We start from the raw sequence: 21759 nt of genomic DNA on the forward strand, positions 1-21759 counted from the left end.
ATGAAAAGCTAGTGGCAGTTTCTCGGAATTTTGAGAGGACTCTGACCTTCACTTCTCTTTAAGGTGGTATCAAATGTCGGTCGCCTGGCTGAGCTAACCTCCTTTACCAGGCTTCTGGACCCACGAGTTATGCAGAAGAGTGTTTGGGCATATTTTTTCCTCATCGGTTCACGTCCAGCTTCGCTTTTCTTTATCTAGCCTAAACCCCAGGTCTTTCATTTTAATCATTCACTATCACATTCCCTGTCTTTTTTTTTTTTTTTTTAAGATTTTATTTATTTATTTGACAGATCACAAGTAGGCAGAGAGGGGGAAAGCAGAGTCCCCGCTGAACAGAGAGCCCAATGTGGAGCTCGATCCCAGGACCCAGAGATCATGACCCATTGAGCCACCCAGGTGCCCCCACATTCCCTGTCTTGCCCCTAGTTTCTTTACCCTTTCCCTGTGAGAACTCAGTTTAGATTGACCCAGTCATTCCTCTCTGTTCCAGTATCCAAGTTGTAGACCACTGTTGGAGAAAAATGACACAATCTTTAGAGTGCTGTGACCACAAATCAATGGTTGCTAACACTGCCCAACAACCCTATGTGTCCAGAAACTCAGCTCCAATCCAAACTTGAACCTTTCTGCCAATCTTTCAGACCTTCACTGAAGATCTTGCCTTCCACTTAAATAGAAAGATACAGATTTCAGAATTTTCACTTTCAGATTTCTCTCCCATCATCCCATCTGTGAATAGGCCCCAAGGTTCCAAGGCTAATCCCCCCAATCTTCTTTCTTGTCTCTTCAGATATTTTATCAATCCTTCTCTATATTCAGCGTCCACCTGAAGTTCCACATCCTTACTTGGTCTTATTGAGTGGAGGAGGGCACAGAGGGAGAAGGAAAGAATCTTAAGCAGGCTCCATGCCCAGGCTGAGCCCAGCGCAGGGCCCAAAGGGGGGCTCAGGGCACAACTCTGAGATCATAACCTGAGGTGTAATCACGTCAGATGTCTAAGGACTGACCCACACAAGCACCCCTTATTTGGTTTTCCAACTTACAGTCCTTTATAGACATACTCTGGCTTCTATTCTAATTTTCTGAAACTGCTGTAGCTAATATTTCCATATTGGTAAATTAACTTTCCCAGTCTTAATTTGACTTCTCTGGAGCACTTGGCAGCTGAATCACTGCCATTGAAACGATGCTCTTGGCTCCTTGATGTCAACCCTAATTTTTCTTTCCACCTGACTATTTCATCAATCAGATTTGCTCACGCCTTTCCAGGGTACATTACTTATAATTATGCTTCTCACATCAAATGCCACTTCCCTAGATAAATCTTTTCTCCCAGTCATATTAAAGTTTCAATCCTGAAGTACAGAGCTGTTGTCTTCTCTAGAAATCTTTCCAGATCACCATCACTCCTAATTGCATTCGCCTCTTACCTGTTTACACTGCAATCGTGTCAGATCCCAACTCTGCCCCTCACTAGCTATGTGGCCATTTATCAATCCCAGTCTTAAATGGGGGACACTGCCTAACAGGCTTTCTCAAATTCCAAAAGGCCTGGCATACTGGAGGCCCGACATACTGGAGGCCCTCCCTCAGTAAATGTTTTGTTGCTCCCATCTCCATAGTTCCTTGCGACTCACTAGGGAATTAGAGGGACTGGACTCCGATCCCGATACAAAATGAAGGGGAGATCGGGACTAGGAAAGATCCGCTGAAGAAAGGCAAAGGACTGAATCACATGACAGGTTATGTGGCGCCGGCTCTGACCATAACTCTCCACGTTTGAGCTGTCTGCCTTTATAAGACGATCGTCCTGGCCTAGAAAAACCTTACAGACGCCTTCCAGGCCTAACTTCCCACGTTTTCTCAGAAAATAGCCAACACCGGAGCCGGCCCGCGCCAAGGCCGGCATGTGAGGCCCAGAGCGCATGCGCCCGCCCTCCGAGGGCGGGCCTTCCGGGCCTCTGTGAGCGGCTGCCCCAACAGATGCCTGTTCCTCCGCCGAAGCCCACCGCTCTCCACGTGTTCTCTGACCTCACCTTTCCATCTGCTCTTTCTCCTCCGAGGCTGAAGAGAATAATGTGGCTAGCTAGATTCCGGAATGGTAACAGGACGCCTAAATACTTTGGACCGGCACGGAAAGAGGAGGCCTGACCTTGGAAGCGGAACGGGGTCCTGCGGCGGGTCCTTCGGGCGGGGAGGGTGACATTCAGCGGCCGTCCGGGGCGACGGACCTTCCAGCTTGGAACCATGGCCCAGTTTGTCCGTAACCTGGCGGAGAAGGCCCCGGCGCTGGTGAACGGTGAGCGCGGCGGCGGACTTCCGGGGCGGGAGGGTCTGAGGGGACGACGCGGGCGGTGGTGCCTCGAGGGCCCCGCGGAAGCTGGGGAGGGACGGCCGGTGTGGGGGCTCGGGGGGGAGAGCAGGGGCCAGGCTGCGACTCCTCTAGCCTTTCCGTCCGCCTGGCCTGCAGCTGGGGCTCTCAGTACACTCAAGAAGTTTGGAATTCTAACTGCCACAGTGGAGGGGAGGGCTGTGTGGGAAGGCTGGAGTCGCCCTCCACTGCGGCCATGACGCCCCCTTAGATGTCGAGGCGTGGGGGTATGGAGGGTAGGGCCCTGCGGCCGAACGAGGGAAAGGGAGGGCAGAGGCAGGTGAAAGTACCGTAAATTTGGCCGCACCAGGTTGTCTGGTTTCAAATAGGGTATCTGGAAGTCTACATACATTTTTAGGGGTAGGCATGCTTTTTGAACGTCGACTTTGCTTTCTGTTCTGGCCAGATTATGAAATGCTTCTTTAATCTAATGGAAATTTTAGGTGGAATTGGACTTTGTGGACGAATATTCCTGCTCCCACAAACATAGAAAGGGAGGTGTATGAACAGTAATCTTTATCATTCTAGCGTTAATATTCATGGAGCTTTTTCCAATTTGAAAAAAACCGTTGTCTTACTGAGACCGCTGTACTTGAGAACGACCCTGAATAGTCAGCAGCCCTGAGAAGTAGCCTCTTCTGTCAGGAAATATCGCAGTTGTCTTCTGGGTAGCAAGCTCTTCCATTTTATTTCCAAAGTGAGATGAAATAAAATGAGGGGAGCGTCTTCTCTGGAGTGCTATATTCTAGTGAGCGGTTGAAGAACGTATCTCTAGATAGCTTTCACTCAAATTTGATTCTGAAATGGGAATAGAAATAATTTTCTGACTATATGTGATATTTTTGAACCTATTTTACTGTGATCGATTTATCTTCTTCCTTTGCTCCCATCAGCAGCCAGTAGATTATTGAAGGCATTAGGGTGCCAAATACAATAATGTTTGAGCCTCTCCTCCTACACAACCCCACAGTCGACTAATTTACACATTTCCGTAAAGAGCTCAAGTTTGCAGTGTTACTAAGATCATCCCAGTACTTGTTTTGATAGAGCTCTACACTTCTTTACATGAATAAAAAGAGAAGGATTGTGGCTTTATCCTTTAGACTTTTGTGGATGATTCGAAGCAACATTTTTTTTTAAGTTTCGGGTGAATTTTTTTTCCCCCCTGGGGCATGGCTTTCACATTTTTCAGGTGGTGGGTTTGCAAACTAACTTAGTAATAAAATGCAAAAGAAGAGTAATACCAAAAGGAAATTTTACTAAGAAGCAAACTCTCCTGTATTATTGTAATTAAAAGTAACAGTTGTTGTTCTTCCAGAAGTACTCAGAAAGAACTACTCAGCTGGGGCCAGGCTGTTAAATGTGAAATATATTTTGCTTTGTAACGTAATTCAGTGTATTAAATGTGAATGTTAAATGTCTTAATAAAAATTGGGACACCTGGCTAGCTCAGTCAGTGGAGCCTGCAACTCTTGATTTTGGGTTGCAGGTTCAAGCTCCACGTAGAGATTACTTAAAAATCAATTCTTTTGGGGCGCCAGGTGGCTCAGTGGGTTAAAGCCTCTGCCTTCAGCTCAGGTCATGATCTCAGGGTCCTGGGATGGAGCCTTGCATCAGGCTTTCTGCTCAGCAGGAAACCTGCTTCCCTCCTCTCTCTGCTTGCCTCTCTGCCTACTTATGATCTCTCTCGCGCGCTCTCTCTCTGTGTCAAATAAATAAATAAAATCTTTAAACAAAAAAAAAGTCAATTCTTTAAAAAAAAAAAAAAAAACTGCTAACCGTGTGCCTGGGTGGCTCCGTCAGTTAGGCATCTGCCTGCTCAGGGGAAGCCTGCTGCTCCCTCTCCCTCTGCCTGCTGCTCTTGAGCTTGTGCACTCTCTCCCCCATGCGCTCTCTGTATCAAATAAATAAATCTTTTAAAAAGGGGGGGGGCGCCTGGGTGGCTCAGTCGTTAAGCATCTCCCTTAGACTCAGGTCATGATCCTGGGGTCCTGGGATGGAGTCCCATATCGAGCTCCCTGCTTGGCGGGCAGCCTGCTCTCTCTGTCTACCCCTGCTTGTGTTCCCTCTCTGGCTGTCTCTCTCTCTCTCTCTCTGTCAAATACATACATACAGGGCGCCTGGGTGGCTCAGTGGGTTAAGCCGCTGCCTTCGGCTGAGGTCATGATCTCAGGGTCCTGGGATCGAGTGCCGCATTGGGCTCTCTGCTCAGCGGGGGGCCTGCTTCCCTCTCTCTCTCTGCCTGCCTCTCTGTCTACTTGTAATTTCTCTCTGTCAAATAAATAAATAAAATCTTTAAAAAAAAATACATACATACATACATAATCTTTTTTTTTTTTTTTTTTTAACTGACTATAGGAGCATCTGGGTCTGTAGAGCATGACTCAGTCTCTGGGTCGTGATTTCGAGCCCCATGTTCGGCACAGAACTTGTTTTTTTATATAGAGAGAGAGAGAGAGTTTATGTTAAAAAAAAAATTACTATATCTGCTAATTAACCTGGGGACACAAAGAAGCTACAGAAATTAGTAACTTTATCATCAGACTTCCCCAAAGAAGTCATAAGAGTTTAATTTTTTTTTTTCATGGTTACTAAAATTGAAACATTATTGAGATTTTACCAGTCTTCCCATTAATCTCTTCCTGTTCCAGGAGCCCATCCAGGTTCCACATCGTATTGAGTTGTTAATCTCCCTAGATTCCTCTGACATGTAACACTTTAATGACAGTTTTTCTTACTTTCCACGACTTTGACAGTTTTGTTTTGTTTTTAAGTATTTTTGTAAATACCTATCTAGGTGTCCTATAAAGATGTTCTCCAATCTGGATTTGTCTGGTATTTTTCTCATGATCAGTCAAGCTATGCATTTTGAGAAAGAATATTACAAAAGTGAAGCTCCACGTAGAGATTACTTAAAAATCAATTCTTTTGGGGCGCCACATGCTATAATCACATATCAGGATGTACGTGATACCTGTATAACATCACTGATGAAATAGTTTTCATCATTTGGTTATGGTGGTGTTGCTAGGTTTCTCACTGTAAAGTTACTGTTTTTTCCCTTCCCATAATCTGTTCCCTAGAAGCAAGTAACTAAGTTTTCTCAGTGGTGTGTGCTGAGGGGGCAGGGAGCAGCTGCCAACAGCAGGGATCCCATCTCCTGTAGGAAGGAGTATTTACATATAATTAAATGGAATTCTATGAGAAAGATTTGTTCTTCCCTGTGTGTTTATTCAGTCATGTATGGACTCATGTACATTTATTTCCTCCTCCTTACCTCCAAAAGTATGTTATTTATTTTGTTCAAATTGTTGCAGCCTTGGCCATTGAGAACCCTTTCAGGTTGGTACCTCTGTCCCATTGAGTACCCCCTTTCTTGTACTACAAAATCCTTCAAAGTCATGTTACATTCTCCCTGCCCAGCCTTAGAATCAACCATTTCTCCAAGGAGTCCTAGTTTCTTTTGTTGGACAACGTACTTTGAAACTAAGATCTAGGCAATGAATATCTTTCTTGCTACTAGACTGCTAGAATGTCATCACTTCTGGGGCCTCTTAAGGGTGTGTGTATGGTAACCCATGTGTATATATGCATATACATGATTGTTTCTGTATCTGCCCATCTGTATATATATTGAACTACAGGTGAGGTCATATGAATGTCTCCAACTCTAATCCAGTACTATGGGATTTATTCTTGCTTCTTTTCTTGCCTATTTATAATTTTCCTACAGTGAGAAACCTGGCTCCCATCATCCACCATTCATTTACATCTGTTTTATTCATCCCTTATACATACATAAAGCAGTTTGAAACTTTTTAACCTGTACTCCCTGAAAAACAAATTTACCAACTAAAGTATAGTGTTTGTGTACAAAGTACTGTTGTTGTTGTTGTTGTTGTTGTTTACTTTTTTTTTTTTAAGATTTTATTTATTTATTTGACAGAGAGAGATCACAGGTAGACAGAGAGGCAGGCAGAGAGAGAGAGGGAAGCAGGCTTCCTGCTAAGCAGAGAGCCCGAAGTGGGACTCGATCCCAGGACCCTGAGATCATGACCTGAGCCGAAGGCAGCGGCTTAACCCATTGAGACATCCAGGCACCCCAAAGTACTGTGTTTTTTTTTAAAGGATGAAATATCTGTGTTGAAGATAACTGTAAAGACAATTACACAAGATTTTGTACTCTGTGATAGACCCCCCCCCCCTTTTTTGTGTGTGATAGCCCCATCCTCCAGGCACTGTCAGTTCTATGTAGAACTTGTGTCTCCTTAAAGATTTACCCATGGCTGTGAACACAAAGGATGGTGCAGATACTGATTCTAAGAGTAGTGAATACCCAAATCCAGGAAGCTAATAATAGAAGTACCAAGAACCTTGGATAATCCATCTTTACCGTGTTTTGGGTTTGTTTTAATTTTTTGTTTTTGTTTAAGATTTATTTTAGAGAGCAAGTACATGCACAAGCATGAGGGCAGGGCAGAGGGAGAAGCAGACTCCCCGCTGAGTAGGGAGCCCAGTGTGGGATTCCAGAACCCTGGAATCATAACCTGAACTGAAGAAAGACACTTCACTGCAGGAGCTACCCAGGCACCACCCCCCTATCTTTGAATAGTAGACAGTTTATGGATGTTCATGCAAGTGTGCTGTTTCTATCACATTGTCTTGTTGTAACTTTTTTTATAAAATTACTTTCTCGGGATGCCTTGGTGACTCAGTCCATTAGACATCTGCCTTCGGCTTAGGTCATGATCCCAGGTTCCTGGGATCGAGGCCCGCATTAGGCTTCTTGCTTATCAGGGAACCTGCTTCTCTGTCTCCCTCTGCTGCTCCCCCTGCTTGTGCTCTCTTACTGTCAAATAAATAAAATCTTTTTTTAAAAAAATTTTTAAATGCCTTTTTCTTGCTGAAATCACTACCATAATCTTACATCTACTTGGGTTATTAAGAATTTTTTTTTCTCTGAAATAGTAACTACCTTGAGGAATTTCACCAGAGTAATAGATTTGAGTTTGGCTGCTCTGAACAATACATGTAGGTTTTATTTTTATTATTTGTACTGTTTTGAAGGAGGAGCAGCTGGGCTTTTGTTAAGGAAAGATTTAATTCACATATTGATGAGGATACCAAAAATGGGCACTAATTGGTATAATTCCATCTGGATTCGTAGCCAACACTTTGACAAGTTTTAATCTTATTCTTAAGGATGCTGTTCTGTGTAGCTCGTTCCCTCCCCTTCCACACTTTTTCCCTCCAAATTTTTTGCTTGCTCTACCAAGAAAATAAGGCTACATTGCTCTGTTTTCTTGCTTCTGAATCCAACTTCTCATAACTTTACAGTTAACCAGATTTGCCATTCGTAAATGAAGTAACCGTACTGGCTGGCCACTAGTGAAGTCCTGGCATAATTGAATGTGCTTACAGCTTCCTGCCTGATTGAACTTCCCTGTGACACAGGTGTTCTGCATCTTTAAAAGCCTCTTGTTACCAGGGAGCAGCTTTGACTTTTTCACACCGGGTGCACATTTGGTACAAGCAGTGAATGAATGTGATGCATGAATAAATATTTGTGTCCGGCCCACACATCTGCTTCTTTCGGTCTCTTGTGAGTTCATCCTGGTTTTTTGTTTTGTTTTGTTTTGTTTTCCAGCTGCTGTGACTTACTCAAAGCCTCGATTGGCTACATTTTGGCACTATGCCAAAGTTGAGCTGGTTCCTCCAACCCCTGCTGAGATCCCTACAGCTATTCAGAGCTTGAAAAAAATAGTCAAGAGTGCTCAAACTGGTAGCTTCAAACAGCTCACAGTTAAGGTAACTATGGGCTAAATGAAAACGTATGTGCGTAACTGAAAATGTCTTCCCTTGGGATTTTTCTGATTGTTTTGATTAATATATGTATTTTCCAGTGAGACTAAAACCTACATAATGAAAGATAATCTCTTTCTTGACTGCTGAGAAAGATACTTACCTTTCTAATGTTGTCATCTGGGTTGAAATAATTCAGCTATCATATGTCTTTGTTTCCTGTTAGTCTTATAACAAAGAAAGGAGCATTTTTTCTGGGCAACTCTTTTCCCTCTCCTATTTTGGTTAGTATACTAAAATAGGATGGCTTACTTTGCTGATTTTGTACTTTTTTTAATCCAAAGGCCTGGAAATACTCCCGGTTTAGCCAAAAGATCTCTTGGACTATCCGGCAACTAACACTTACATGAAGATAAAAATATCAAAACCTAGCAAGTGTATCATGTAATATGAAGGGTTACTGAATAGCATTAAGATAAAATCTAAAGATTGTTAAGAACTGGAACTTGGATTTTATGTTTGCTTGTTTGAGCCAAACAACTAAATTATTTCTGGCTTTAGAATCTACATCCTGGAAAATACAGTTGTTTTTCAGACCTCTGGTATTTCTGGTCTAGTTTGAAGGGGAAAATTAAAATTCACATCCAGGTGCTAAAAGGAAAGGCCCGGTTTTGTTGTAGAGGAGTACTTCAACTGCAGTTTCAAGATCCTTAGTTGCACTTGCACACAGCGTGCTTTTTCAGGGCAGTAAAACATTGATCTGTGAAACTGAGTCATTACTGAATACTTGGAAAGAGTTAAACCAAATAATAAATGAAGAAAGGGGAAGACAGAGCTCTTCATCTGTCAACGAATTCTCTTTGGCCAGACAGAAATGTCTCTTCAGAGACTTCCCTTACTATGGCCATCCTTTCATATGAATGCCCTGTCTAAATGTGTCAGCTATTTCCAGGATGTGGGTTGTTCTAGGGCTCATAAAGTGTCTCATAAACTAATAATGAAAGGGTTAAGTCAGTTCAGGTCTTTAAAGAATGCTTTGAAAGAATTTATAAGCTCTGGACTACTTACCTTACATAATTGAAAGTTCAAGTGTCTCAGCTGTTGAACAAAGTTAACATCAGTAAACCTTGACTTTGGCTAAAACTGCTCTCTAAATGAATAGCATCCTTACATTCTCTGTTACTTGATCCTGGGGAAGAGTACTTTTAAATACATAAGAAAAACAATGTACATTAAAATTTGTGCTGCTTTTTTCAGGAAGCTCTGCTGAATGGTTTGGTGGCCACCGAGGTGTGGATGTGGTTTTATGTCGGCGAGATCATAGGCAAGCGTGGCATCATTGGCTATAATGTTTGAAGACCAATCTTTAACATCTGTTTATATGTGGCTTATTATTTGAGGGTTCTTGGACCATGTGTGATCAGACTGGTACTTGAATAAAAGATAATGTGTCAAAATCAGTGTTTTCTCTGTCAGACACTACATGGAAGGATTATAGTTTCTCTTGATAATAAGATGGATTGTCTTGCTTTAATACATTAATACAGCTCTAAGGGCATGTCTTTGCTTAGCCTAAAATCGGAAAGGATATATGTGAATATACCAACCTGGCAAATACATTTTTGAGGATAACATTCTAACCTGAAGGTTTGAAATACATGACAAATTTATTTTATTTCCAGAATAGTCAGGGAAGAGGTCTTGGGAAAACTAGGACTTGCTACAGTAAGAAAAATAGTAATACCACGTGCCATAGTGATATAGTTAAATCATGTCCGTAATATAAAGAATAAAATTTGGATGGTTTCTCTTTGCTACAGAAATTTTTTTTTTTAAGATTTTATTTATTTGACAGACACAGCAAGAGAGGGAACACAAGCAGGGGGAGTGGGAGAGGGAGAAATAGGCTTCCTGCAGAGCAGGGACCCCGATGCGGGGCTCCATCCCAGGACCCTGGGATCATGACCTGAGCTGAATGCACATGCTTAATGACTGAACCACACAGGCACCCCAGAGATTGACCTTTTGATAACACTTGCATTTATAAATGTTAGAGTACTTTGTTGTAGTCTAAGTAAGTATCTTTACACCATCTTTAACACCAGGACAGAGCTACTAAGAGCCACCACCTCCTTTTTAAATCTAATTTTGATGTGTGTTAAATTATTAATCTGTTCAGTTCATGATTTTTAGAACCTATCTTAATAAAAATAAAACACCCTATGGATATTTAAATAGTTAAAAATTTAGTATTCTCTATTCTAAATAGTACATTATGTCCTGAAATAAATACAAATGCTTGCTATCTGTCTTCTTGAGCTGTTATTATTGAGGATGTAGGAGAGACTTAATCATTCATTGGCTTTTCAGGGGATTTTACCATCTTTGAATGGTTTATTGGTACATTTCTAAATCCATCGTAACTCCTGCAGCCAGGGCAAGACATGCATTACCAGCTGACAACCAAAAGCTAACTGCATACTGAAAAAGCATTATGGCTCACAGTACAGTACAGTATTAATCCTTTAACAGTACTGAACATTCACCCAGTCAGTCCCAAATTTATCCACTTAGAAAACCACTGCTTTAGCTTAATCAAGGGAAGTTTTCCTAAGTGATCAGCAGGAAAGTCTCCACAGTGGCTGCTGCTTTTCTGAAATGAAGTCATGCCTAACTTACTGCTTCTTGAAGTAATCACAGGTGGTCAAAACTGAAACTACCTCTTCAAAAGACATTTGGTAACTTAAAATATGCATAGCAAAAGACTGAAAATTACTACTACAGTCCTAGTAATCTTCAGGGGTTTCTCAGTTTCATAACAGTGAGAATTAAATTTAAAGGTATGAGATCAGCTAGCACTAATAACCTATAAGGCTTAGTTGATTCATGACATGTCATTTTTTTGGTAACCATCTGGTCACCCCCAAAAAGTCCTCAAAACAAACATTTACTACTCACTCCACTGCAACTTCCTCCTCTGCTATCCAGCACATCTCCAGTGTGTGGTGGTTAATAGTGCATGTACAGTATTTTCTTAAGTTAAAATAGCGGGCTCCTCAAAGTGGCAACTTCACTTTTGCCCTCCTGAACCCCAGAAGTCTTTTCTCTCCTAGTGAAGAGCCATTGAGGCTGGCTTTCACTGAATTTGTGGGTGCTGAGTCATGAGCAGACAACTTCAGCATCCCTCAGATACTTGTGTAACTCCTAAATCCAGGCACTGTGCTAAAGAGTAGAGGCAGACGTCATGGATAAGACTGAATGTTACCTGTTTCAGTGTTCAGTGAGACAGGTAATTAAGCGTGCAGTTACAATGTGAAAAGTGCTATAAAGAGGGAAGTGAAAGGCATGCTTGAAAGAGTCTGACCCAGACTTGTGAAGAGGGTTCAAAGAAGGCTGTCCGAGGAACCAATATCAAAAGTGAATCAGAAGAGTAAGAGCCAAGAATGGAACCTGGTACACTGGGCAGGTAGAACAGCCTGTGTAAAGGCTATTAAGTCAGTCAGTGGTGCCTCATTTCCTCGGCCATTACCCCTTGCCTTTCGGCTCAGGTCATGATCCCAGGGTCCTGCGATTGAGCCCTGCATGGGACTCCCTGCTCAGCGGGGAGCCTGCTTCTCTCTCTGCCTCTACGGCTCCCCCTGCTTGTGCACTTTTGCTCTCTACCGAATAAAATCTTTTAAAAAAAAAAAAAAAAAAAGCTGTCAAGTCAGAAGAAATTGGACACATTGGAGGTTGTGAAAGAACATACATCTGGCTGAATCTCCAGGTAGAAGTAGTGATGTAGGTTGCCTGGGTGGCTCAGTGGGTTAAGCCGCTGCCTTTGGCTCAGGTCATGATCTCAGGGTCCTGGGATCGAGTCCCGCATCGGGCTCTCTGCTCAGCAGGGAGCCTGCTTCCCTCTCTCTCTCTCTCTGCCTGCCTCTCCGACTACTTGTGATTTCTCTCTGTCAAATAAATAAATAAAATCTTTAAAAAAAAAAAAAAGTAGTGATGTAAGGTCGGAGAATGGGGACCAGATCATGAAGTGCCTTTTATGCCATACCAGGGTTTGGGCTATCTTAAGGCCAGTGCATGGAAAACCATAGAAAGAGTTTGACAAGGCACAATTTCTGCCCTCCGTTTGTCTGGTCTAACAGCAGCAGGCAATTTCAATTCCAGGTAACAGAAGCCAGGACAGAAACCTGCACAGGGTGCATCCGAGAACACAGGTGCCCCCCCACTTTTGCTCACTATGTAGAAGCCCAGACCTTGTTAGCACAAGGTGACAACAAAGAGGGGAGAGGACAGCTGCTCAAGTTCAAGCCTATTACTCATGTATGTCAGCAACTATGGTCTAAAGTAGGATTTCTGAGGAAACAACTATGTAAAAAAGTTTCTCCACATGAATGTCAATAAATACCAGAGCATTCAGGTCATGATCCCAGAGTTCTGGGATTGAGCCTGTCACAGGGCTCCCTGCTCAGTGGGGAACCTGCTTCTCCCTCTCCCTCTGCCCATCCCCCTGCTTGAGCTTGCTTTCTCTCTCAAATAAAATCTTCTAAAAATAAATATTAGACCCTTTTTTATGAGGGATCACATTGAATGTGAAACTGTCCACACTGCACACTTAATTCTTTGTTCTGTGCACCTCACGCTTTCCTTGGATAACAGTTTCTCCTTTCTTTTCCACTCCTTTCTTACATTCCTAAGTTTCTTCTGCTCTCATTTCTAAGGACAGTTCAATGCAATTTACTTTCGTCATGTTTGTACAGCATTTCACATCTTCAAACCATGTGCACTGACTTATTTCATCCTTGACTTTCCCCTGAGTAATGTGGCATCAATGACATACCCATTTGACAGGAAATTCAACAGAAACATTAAATGACTTGGCTAGGACCCCATGAGTAGTAAGTGGCACCCCAAACTGGGCCCAGGTAATGACCCCATGTTGTCATCTATGCCCTGACCACCTTGGAAACCTCCCTGTGTGGCATTTCCACAGTTCCATTCTGTATTACTGTTCTGTCTGTTCTCAGGCTTATCTGCCCTACTACCAAGCTACTTAAGCTTTATTGTCCCATCAGATGTCATCCCACCTAATCTCAAGTAAAGTGATATCCAGCTTTGTGAGACTTAGTATTTCCTAAGTAGTATAGTTTTAACTTCTACCAGAAATGAACTGGTCCAATTGTGATCACTCAAGGTAACTACAGCAGCATTTCTACCAGAGTCCCTTAGCAGGAACTCACCGACCTGTGAACCTACCACGGCAAAACATTGCCATGAAGCCTGTAGCTTTGTTTTTGTGGGTTTTTTTTTTTAAGATTTTGTTTATTTATTTGAGAAAGAGACAATGAGAGAGATCATGAGCGAGGAGAAGGTCAGAGGGAGAAGCAGATTCCCCGAGGAGCTGGGAGCCGGATGCGGGACTCGATCTGCGAACTCCAGGATCATGACCTGATCCGAAGGCAGTCGTCCAACCAGCTGAGCCAGCCGGGCGTCCCTGTGGCTTTGTTTTAATCTCATGCTGCTACCAGCTTCTGCTTCAGCCCCCCAATTTCCAACCAGTCCCCATAAAAGCCAGCTTTTAATCACATGATTGCTCGACTATCCCTAACGGATGCAGCTCATCAGCCACCAAATCATTGTTTCATTTTTTTTTCTTTTTTTTTTTTTAAAGATTTTATTTATTTATTTAACAGACAGAGATCACAGGTAGGCAGAGAGGCAGGCAGAGAGAGAGACAGGAGGAAGCAGGCTCCCCGAGGAGCAGAGAGCCCGATGCAGGGCTCGATCCCAGGACTCCGGGACCATGACCCGAGCCGAAGGCAGAGGCTTTAACCCACTGAGCCACCCAGGCTCCCCCATTATTTTTTTTTTTAAGGTTTTTTTTTTTTTTAATCTTATTTATTTGAGAGAGCACGCACATTAGCAGGGGGGTGGGGTCCGGCAGAGGGAGAAAATCTTCAAGCAGACTCCCTACTGAAAGCAGGGTCCCACTCCCTGTCAGGGCTCTATCTCACGACCCCCCCAACCATGACCTGAGCCAAAACCAAGAGTTGGACGCTTTTACCACTGAGCCACCCAGGCACCCCAACCATTCTTTCTTTAAGATTTTATTCATTGGTTTGGTAGAGCACGCACACAAGCAGGGGGAGCAGGAGGCAGAGGCAGAGGGAGAAGCAGGCTCCCCATTGAGCAGGGAACCTGATGTGGGACTTGATCCCAGGACTCTGGGATCATGACCTGAGCTGAAGGCGGACACTGAACTGACTGAGCCACCCAGGCGCCCCATTCTTTATTTCTTTTTTTTTTTTTCCCATTCTTTATTTCTTGACAGTTTTTTTTCTCCCTGCTCACTGTCATTCTACAGAACTACTTACATCTTAATAATTGGCAGTTTCAACATACACGTCGATCAGTAGCTTTCAAAGTGTGGTCCCTGGACCATAGCAGCAGCAACATCACTAGGAAACCTAGAAATGAAAATTCTCAGGCTCAGGGGCACCTGGGTGGCTCAGTCGTTAAGCATCTGCCTTCGGCTCAGGTCATGATCCCAAGGTCCTGGGATCGAGCCCCACTTTGGGCTCCACGCTCGATGGGAAGCCTGCTTTCCCTCTTCCTCTCCCCCTGCTTGTGTTCCTGCTCTCGCTCGCTCTGTCTCTGTCAAATAAATAAATAAAATCTTAAAAAAAAAAATTCTCAGACTCAGACCTAGAAACTCTGGGGGTAGGATATCTGTGTTTTTATTGGCTCTTTGTGTAATTCTGACACAGGCTAAAGTTTGAAAACCACTGACACAAATGATCCAACAAACTAGCCTCTTGATTTCCTGTTAAAGTCCATTGATTAGATCTTTCCCATTCCTTGGGCACTCATTCCCAAGTCATTACCAGTCTTTTCAACCACTCCATAGTTTGAATTTCATGCATCCCTCTCTCTGCCTATGTCTTGCCAGCCCATTTCCCCTCATACATTAATTTGGAATCACTGTGACCACTGATAAATGGGTGCTACCATCTCCCTCACCATCCTGATGTCCTTCTTTCCTTCCTCACCTACCTTACATATATTCCATGGTCAGTCACGATCACGCCCGTGAATATACCCCCAACATCCTTGCCTCTCACTCCCTTTGTTGTGCTCATTTGCCAAACCACATCCTCAGCTAAGTCTACGTGCTCTGCCCTTGCACTGGTGTAGCTGGAGAGAACAACGAAGTTTGGCTAGTCTCACTGCAAGAATAGAAATTCCTTTACAGAACCTTAAGAAAGCATTTAATACTACCTGACAAGCATACTTTATTTCTTCAACCCATGATTATTGCTGTCCACAGATGACCTTTCCTCCTATTTTACTAAGAAAATTGAAGAAATTGGAGAACTTCCATTGACTTCATCTACTCGCTACTGTCGGCACTCATGTGTATGCTCCCTCTTGCCTATACTGGGTTGCTCATGCTCCTTTTTATTTTAAGATTTTATTTTCAAAGAATCTGTGTACCCCATGTGGGGCTAAAACTCACAACTCCAAGATCACAACCCACATGCTCCATGGACTGAGCCAACCAGTCACCCCCTCTTTCTCTTTTTTAAAGCCATTCCCTCCACTTTGTGTCTTTGTGATTTCTCCCTTTTCCTACATAATTAATTTTCTTCCGTACTCTGTTGTTCCTATGAGTGTGTACACATGCTATTACCTAGCCCATCTTTTACTAAACCAGCTCCCTTTTGCAGTAAAACACCTCAAAAGTTACCAATACTCGGGGCACCAGGGTGGTGGTCAGTTAAGCATCCAACTCTTGGTTTTGGCTCAGGTTGCGATCTCAGGGTTGTGAGACCAAGCCCCAAGTCGGACCCCACGTCAGACTCAATGGCAGAATCTACCTGGGATTCTCTCCCTCCCCCCTCTGGCCCTCTCCTCTCTTCTCTCTCAAATAAGTAAATAAAATCTTAAAATAATAATAATAATAATAGGGGCACCTGGGTGGCTCAGTGGGTTGGGCCTCTGCCTTCAGCTCAGGTCATGATCTGGGGTCCTGGGATCGAGCCCCACATAGGGCTCTCTGCTCGACAGGGAGCCTGCTTCCCCCTCTCTCTCTCTGCCTACTCGTGATCTCTGTCAAATAAATAAATAAATAAATTTTTTTAAATAGAAATAAGATAAAATTTTTTTAAAAGTTATCAATATGAGCCTGGGGCGGGGGGGCTCAGTCATTAAGCATCTGCCTTTGGCTTAGGTTGTGATCTGGGGATCCTGGGATGGAGCCCCGCCTCAGGCTCCCTGCTCAGCAGGAAGCCTTCTTCACCCTCTTCTCCCTCTCCCTCCCCCACTCCCCCTGCTTGTATTCCTTCTCTCCCTGTCTCTGTCTCTGTCAAATAAATAAAATCCTTTAAAAAAAAGATTAAAAGTTACAAATATTCACTTACTGTCCCCAACTCCTGTTCTCTCTTGAACAAACTCCAGTCAGGTGCTCATTCCTACCACTTTACTGGAACCACTCTCCTTACACAAGAAATGCAAGAGTCCATTCTCAATCCTCATTTTACGGGAACTTTTCCGCAGTGTTTGACGCCCCTGAACATCTCTTCCCGTTTGCTGCGCCTTACGACACACTTGCCTTCCCCAGCTTTCCTGCGGCCTTCCTTCTGCCTTCCTTTTCTTTTTTATTCTTTTTTTTTTAAGATTTTTATTTATTTATTTGACACAGAGAGATCACAAGTAGGCAGAGAGAGAGAGAGAGAGAGAGAAGCAGGCCCCCTGCTGAGCAGAGAGCCCGATGCGGGACTCGATCCCAGGACCCTGAGATCATGACCTGAGCCGAAGGCAGCGGCTTAACCCACTGAGCCACCCAGGCGCCCCTCTGCCTTCCTTTTCTTCACTTCTCAGATTCCTCTTCCAGTTCCTCCTTCCTCCAGCTTCAGTATCTTTGGAATATCAGAGATAAGGCTCAGTCCTTCTCTCTCTGTACTCACTCCATGGATGATCTCATTCCGTGTGGTTTTAAATAACATCTACGCACTGATGACTCTCAAATTTATCTCTAGGTCCCACCTCTCCCTGGAACTCTAAACGTAGATGCAACTGCCCCTTTGGTATCTCCACAACCTTCACTTCTTTTTTTTCTTCTTTAATATTTAATTTATTTAGTTGAGAGAGAGAGTTAGAGATCATGAGGGTGGGGGAGAGGGGAGAGGGAGAAGCAGACTCCCCGGTGAGCAGGGAAGCTGGATGAGGGTTTCCAACCTGAGCGGAAGGCAGAGGCTTCATAGACTGAACCACCCAGGTACGCCTCCTGCACTCCCTTAATCGACATCTCAGATTTAACATGTCCAAAATCCAACTCTGGATTTTCTTCCCCACCAGAAACCCATTCCACAGTTTTCTCCCTCTCCGCTGTTGGCAACTCGATCCTTCCAGTTGCTCAAGCTAAAAACCTTTGGAGTCATCCTCGACTACTAGTCTCATATCTAAATCAATCCATCAAGAAGTCCTGCGGGTTCCACCTTCAAAATGTATCCGGAATCGGAACCTTTTTTTTTTTTAACCAACTCCCTTGCTAACACCAAGGCACTACCATCTCTCACCAGGATTGCTGGAATGATCTCTTGACTGGCCTCCTGCTTCCAAGCTTTCCTGTCTACAGGTCTATAGTCTATTCTTCAGGCCGTTCAGAGCGATCCCATCAAAATGTAAGTCAGACCATGTCAGTCCTCTGCTCAGAACCCTTCAGTGGTTCTCACCTCACTCAAATTCCAAAGCTAGAATCTTTACAGTAGACTACAAGGCCCAAGAAGATCTGGCTTTCTATTTCGTATCTGACCTCCTCACCTTCCCACACTCTTGCCCTCCCTTTCTTCTCCTGGGTTTCCTTCCTCTTGTTCAACCGTGCCACCCACCTCAGCCCTGGCTGGCCCCTAGGATTGAACTGCTCCTCCCGGACTCATGCCCAGGCCGGTCCCTCCCTTCATTCAGGGTTTTCACTTGGGCTTCCCCAACCACCCCAATTATCATTCCAAGAAACCTCTCTCCAAATACTTATTTTTTCACACACACACACACACACACACACACACACACACACGCACACACACACCGCCCCACCCCCCTCCCATCCCAATTTCCCAAAATCAACTTCTAACATTTTGTGTGATTTACTGATTTATGATTTTTTTTGTTTAATTGTTTTACCTTAAATAAATGCAAGGCCCCCAAAGGCAGAAATTTTTACAATCTGTTTTTTTGGGATAACTGGGTGGCTCAGTCAGTTAAACATCTGCCTTCAGCTCGGGTCATGATCCCAGGGTCCTTGGATCGAGCCCTGCGAGATCCAGCCCTGCCTAGGTCTCCTTTCTCAGCAGGAAGCCTGCTTCTCCCTCTGCCTGCCGCTCCTGCTCCGGCTCCCCTGGCGTGGGCATGGGCATGTGCTCTCTCTCTCTCTCTCTGACAAATAAATGAATAAAATAAAATGAAAAAAAAAAAATAGATGTTTTGTTCACTGATACATTCCAAGCTCCAAGCACATAGAAGCCACTCAGTACAGATGTGATGAATAAACCGCCCGTTAGTGATTCCATGCCTTTCCAAACTGCTCTTCCCTCTGCTTTACCCTGGCTCTGTGGACCCAGCACATCCCTGTTCCACCTGGAGAAGTCTCCGGATGTTCCCAGGCTGCCTCCTTTGGCCCTCCTGTTGGGCCTCTTCTAACACCTGTCATTGTACTCTAATGATACATTTACATTTGTTTCTTTCCCTTACTAAACTGTAAGCTTTTTAAGGAAGGTACAAGATCTACCTCACCTTGGTAACCCTAGCCTATCACATCATCTCTCTGGCTTGTATAGAGTAGGTTTTCAAACAATGAAACAGCAAACTGTCCTTACCGTGTTTGGTACGGTGTTGACACGCAGCAGAGTTTGGTGGCAGTTTGCCACAAAGGGAGATGCAGGCCTGGGGGACTTGTTTCCTGGAGGCCTGCAGGCTGGGCTGCTGGAGAGGGAGAGCTGATGCCCGCTGAGTCACTCCCGCAGCTCAGCCTCTCACTCTGAAGCAGAGATGGGGATCCCTGATTAACAGCCCTTTCCTGTACAAGGTGAGAGTGCAGAGCTGCCTTCGCATAAGGCCTGGGTGAGAAGAATGAGCCCAAGGGCAGCAGATCTTTTATAGAAGACCTCTCTTGTAATCTGAAAATCCCAGAAATTCCTAAGGAACTGACCATCTTAACTCCTGTCTTTGCCAAGCCTGCATTTCAGGATTTATATCCTTAGCAGAACTGAAAGAAGCACAGCATATGCAGCTTATAACCCCACATTGTTACTCCGTGGATTTACACATGCAAACTATGGATGGGTTTTTATAAGAATTACATGTTGGATCCTTACGCAAAGTAGGAAAGGTGATCTTTAGAAGCTCTGAGTTTTAATGCATTCCAGTATTGTCAGATCCAGAAGCAATTAAAACACTGTTGTGCGGTTTTGAATTATAGCCTGCTTGTTAAAATACCTATTGTTTTCCCTAAGGACAGCCTGCATTTTTACCTTGATGTCACCACACTCTGGGTCTCAGGGGGGTAGGGAACTTAATAGAACAAGTGAATAAATATAGTTCTGAGATAACAGTGAGTTCTAAGGTGATGATAGGAAATCAGTTCCCAATTTTAGTGACCTTCAGGTGGAGGAAAGGAATGAAAGCCACGTAAGCCCAGGATTGGTTAAACAAACAAACAAACGATATCAGCCAAATACTTGTTAAGTCAGAAGTGGTGTTTTGATCATCCCTGCTTGAACTTGGACCCTATGAGGGTTTTGTCTGCCTTGACTATGCTAGTAGAAAGACTTTATTACGTGATGCCCGTGTTACTACGACATGGAGGAAACTATTACCCACTTCACCCAAGGCTCCAGATCTCACCCCCATGGCACTGGGGCTATATACCGCAGCCAAATGGCCCTTGATCTGCTTTGTTTGCTCTACCATCTCCATCTGACTCTCCATCCCAGAAGAAATCCGCCGATGGAGACTCAATAAAACCTCGCACACTTATCAGTGCAAGAAACACAAATGGGAGACAAAACCCATCTCTCATCTCTCTTAAGACAGTATCTGTCACTACACGTTTTCCTTATTTGTCCCTCTCTGTGACAGCCAAGACCTCTTGCAGGTTAACAGAAGTCACCCGGTCTAGAAGATTTGAAATGAAATGTTACTCTCCTCACTTCCCACCTGCAAAAATGAGATGAAGTAGAAGCCTTTGCCAGAGGTGAGTGAGTCAGGGGCAGAAGTTTGGAATGTAGGACTTGATTCCTGGTTTCCTAACCCTAACCACATCCTCCCTAAGCTGGGGTTGCTTTTTGCGCTGTGAGGGGCGGGGTGGGCAAGGTGATGATTTGATTTGATGCTTTTATTTAGAAAATTACTGAAATCTGACCTCTAACCCATGTATAAGACACGCCAGTTAAACTCTAGCAGGAATCTATGATGATTCCCAACGTATAATTTGCACCGGAGCCTCGGACATGATTTTCCTGGGTCTTAAGCAATAGGATTGGCTAGGTGTGAATAAGGCTCAAAATAGAGAAGAGTGGGGCGCCTGAGTGGCTCAGTCATTAAGCTTCTGTCTTCAGCTCACATCCTGATTCCAGAGTCCTGGGATCAAGCCCCGAGCCCTGCATCGGGCTCCCTGCTCAGCAAGAATCCTGCTTCTCCCTCCCTTACTCCCCCTGCTTTTGTTCTCTCTCTCTCTCTCTCTGTCAAACAAATAAAATCTTGGGGCGCCTGGGTGGCTCAGTGGGTTGGGGCCTCTGCCTTCCACTCAGGTTATGATCTCAGGGTCCTGGGATGGAGCCCCACATCGGGCTCTCTGCTCGGGGGGGAGCCTGCTTCCTCCTCTCTCTCTCTCTCTCTGCCTGCCTCTCCGCCTACTTGTAGTCTCTGTCTGTCAAATAAACAAATAAAATCTTAAAAAAATAAATAAAATAAAATCTTTAAAAAAAAAATAGAGATGAGGATAAGGTGAAAGAGGAGAGGCTAAAACCTAATCCTAAACATCTTAAAAGTTAAATGAACCAGTGATCATAATTAATCACCCATTCTCTACCCATAATGTTTCAAAGTACATTCTCAGTTTTTGAACTTGGTATCAGCTCAGATGAGTTCACATATGAGAGACATTAATAAATGTAGTTTTTAGGGGCACCTGGATGGCTCAGTCGGTTGAGCATCTGAACCTTGATTTCGGCTCGGGTGATGGGATCGAGCAGGTAGGGCCCCACACTCAGAGAATAGCTGGCTTAAGATTCCCTCTCTCTCTCTCTGCCCCTCCCCTCGCTCATGGTGTGCAAACAAGGTGCAGTGTGTGTGTGTGTCTCTCTCTCTCTCAAGATTTTATTTATTTGAGAGAAAGCAAGTGAGAGAGAGAGAGTACAAACCAGGGGAAGTGGGGCAGAGGGAGAGGGAGAAGCAGACTTGCCAGGGAGCAGGGAACCCAACACAGGGCTGGATCCCAGGACCCTGAGATCATGACCCCAGCAGAAGGCAGAGACACCCAGGTACCCCATAAATAAAATCTTTAAGAAAAATAATGTAGCTTTTAATTCAGGCTTGCA

General features: G+C 44.1%; 1 protein-coding gene across 1 annotated transcript; it reads left to right on the top strand.

Moving 5' to 3' along the window:
* The first annotated feature begins 2149 nt into the window (after positions 1 to 2149).
* ATP5MG (ATP synthase membrane subunit g) lies at positions 2150 to 9634 on the top strand. Its single transcript, XM_032360430.1, has 3 exons — positions 2150 to 2299; positions 8019 to 8179; positions 9431 to 9634. The coding sequence occupies exons 1-3, from the start codon at positions 2248 to 2250 to the stop codon at positions 9527 to 9529; spliced, it is 312 nt and encodes a 103-aa protein (XP_032216321.1). The 5' UTR covers positions 2150 to 2247; the 3' UTR covers positions 9530 to 9634.
* Positions 9635 to 21759: the final 12125 nt, after the last annotated feature.

This window comes from Mustela erminea, chromosome 9, assembly GCF_009829155.1.
Source record: "Mustela erminea isolate mMusErm1 chromosome 9, mMusErm1.Pri, whole genome shotgun sequence".
In the NCBI taxonomy this organism is placed as follows: Eukaryota; Metazoa; Chordata; class Mammalia; order Carnivora; family Mustelidae; genus Mustela; species Mustela erminea.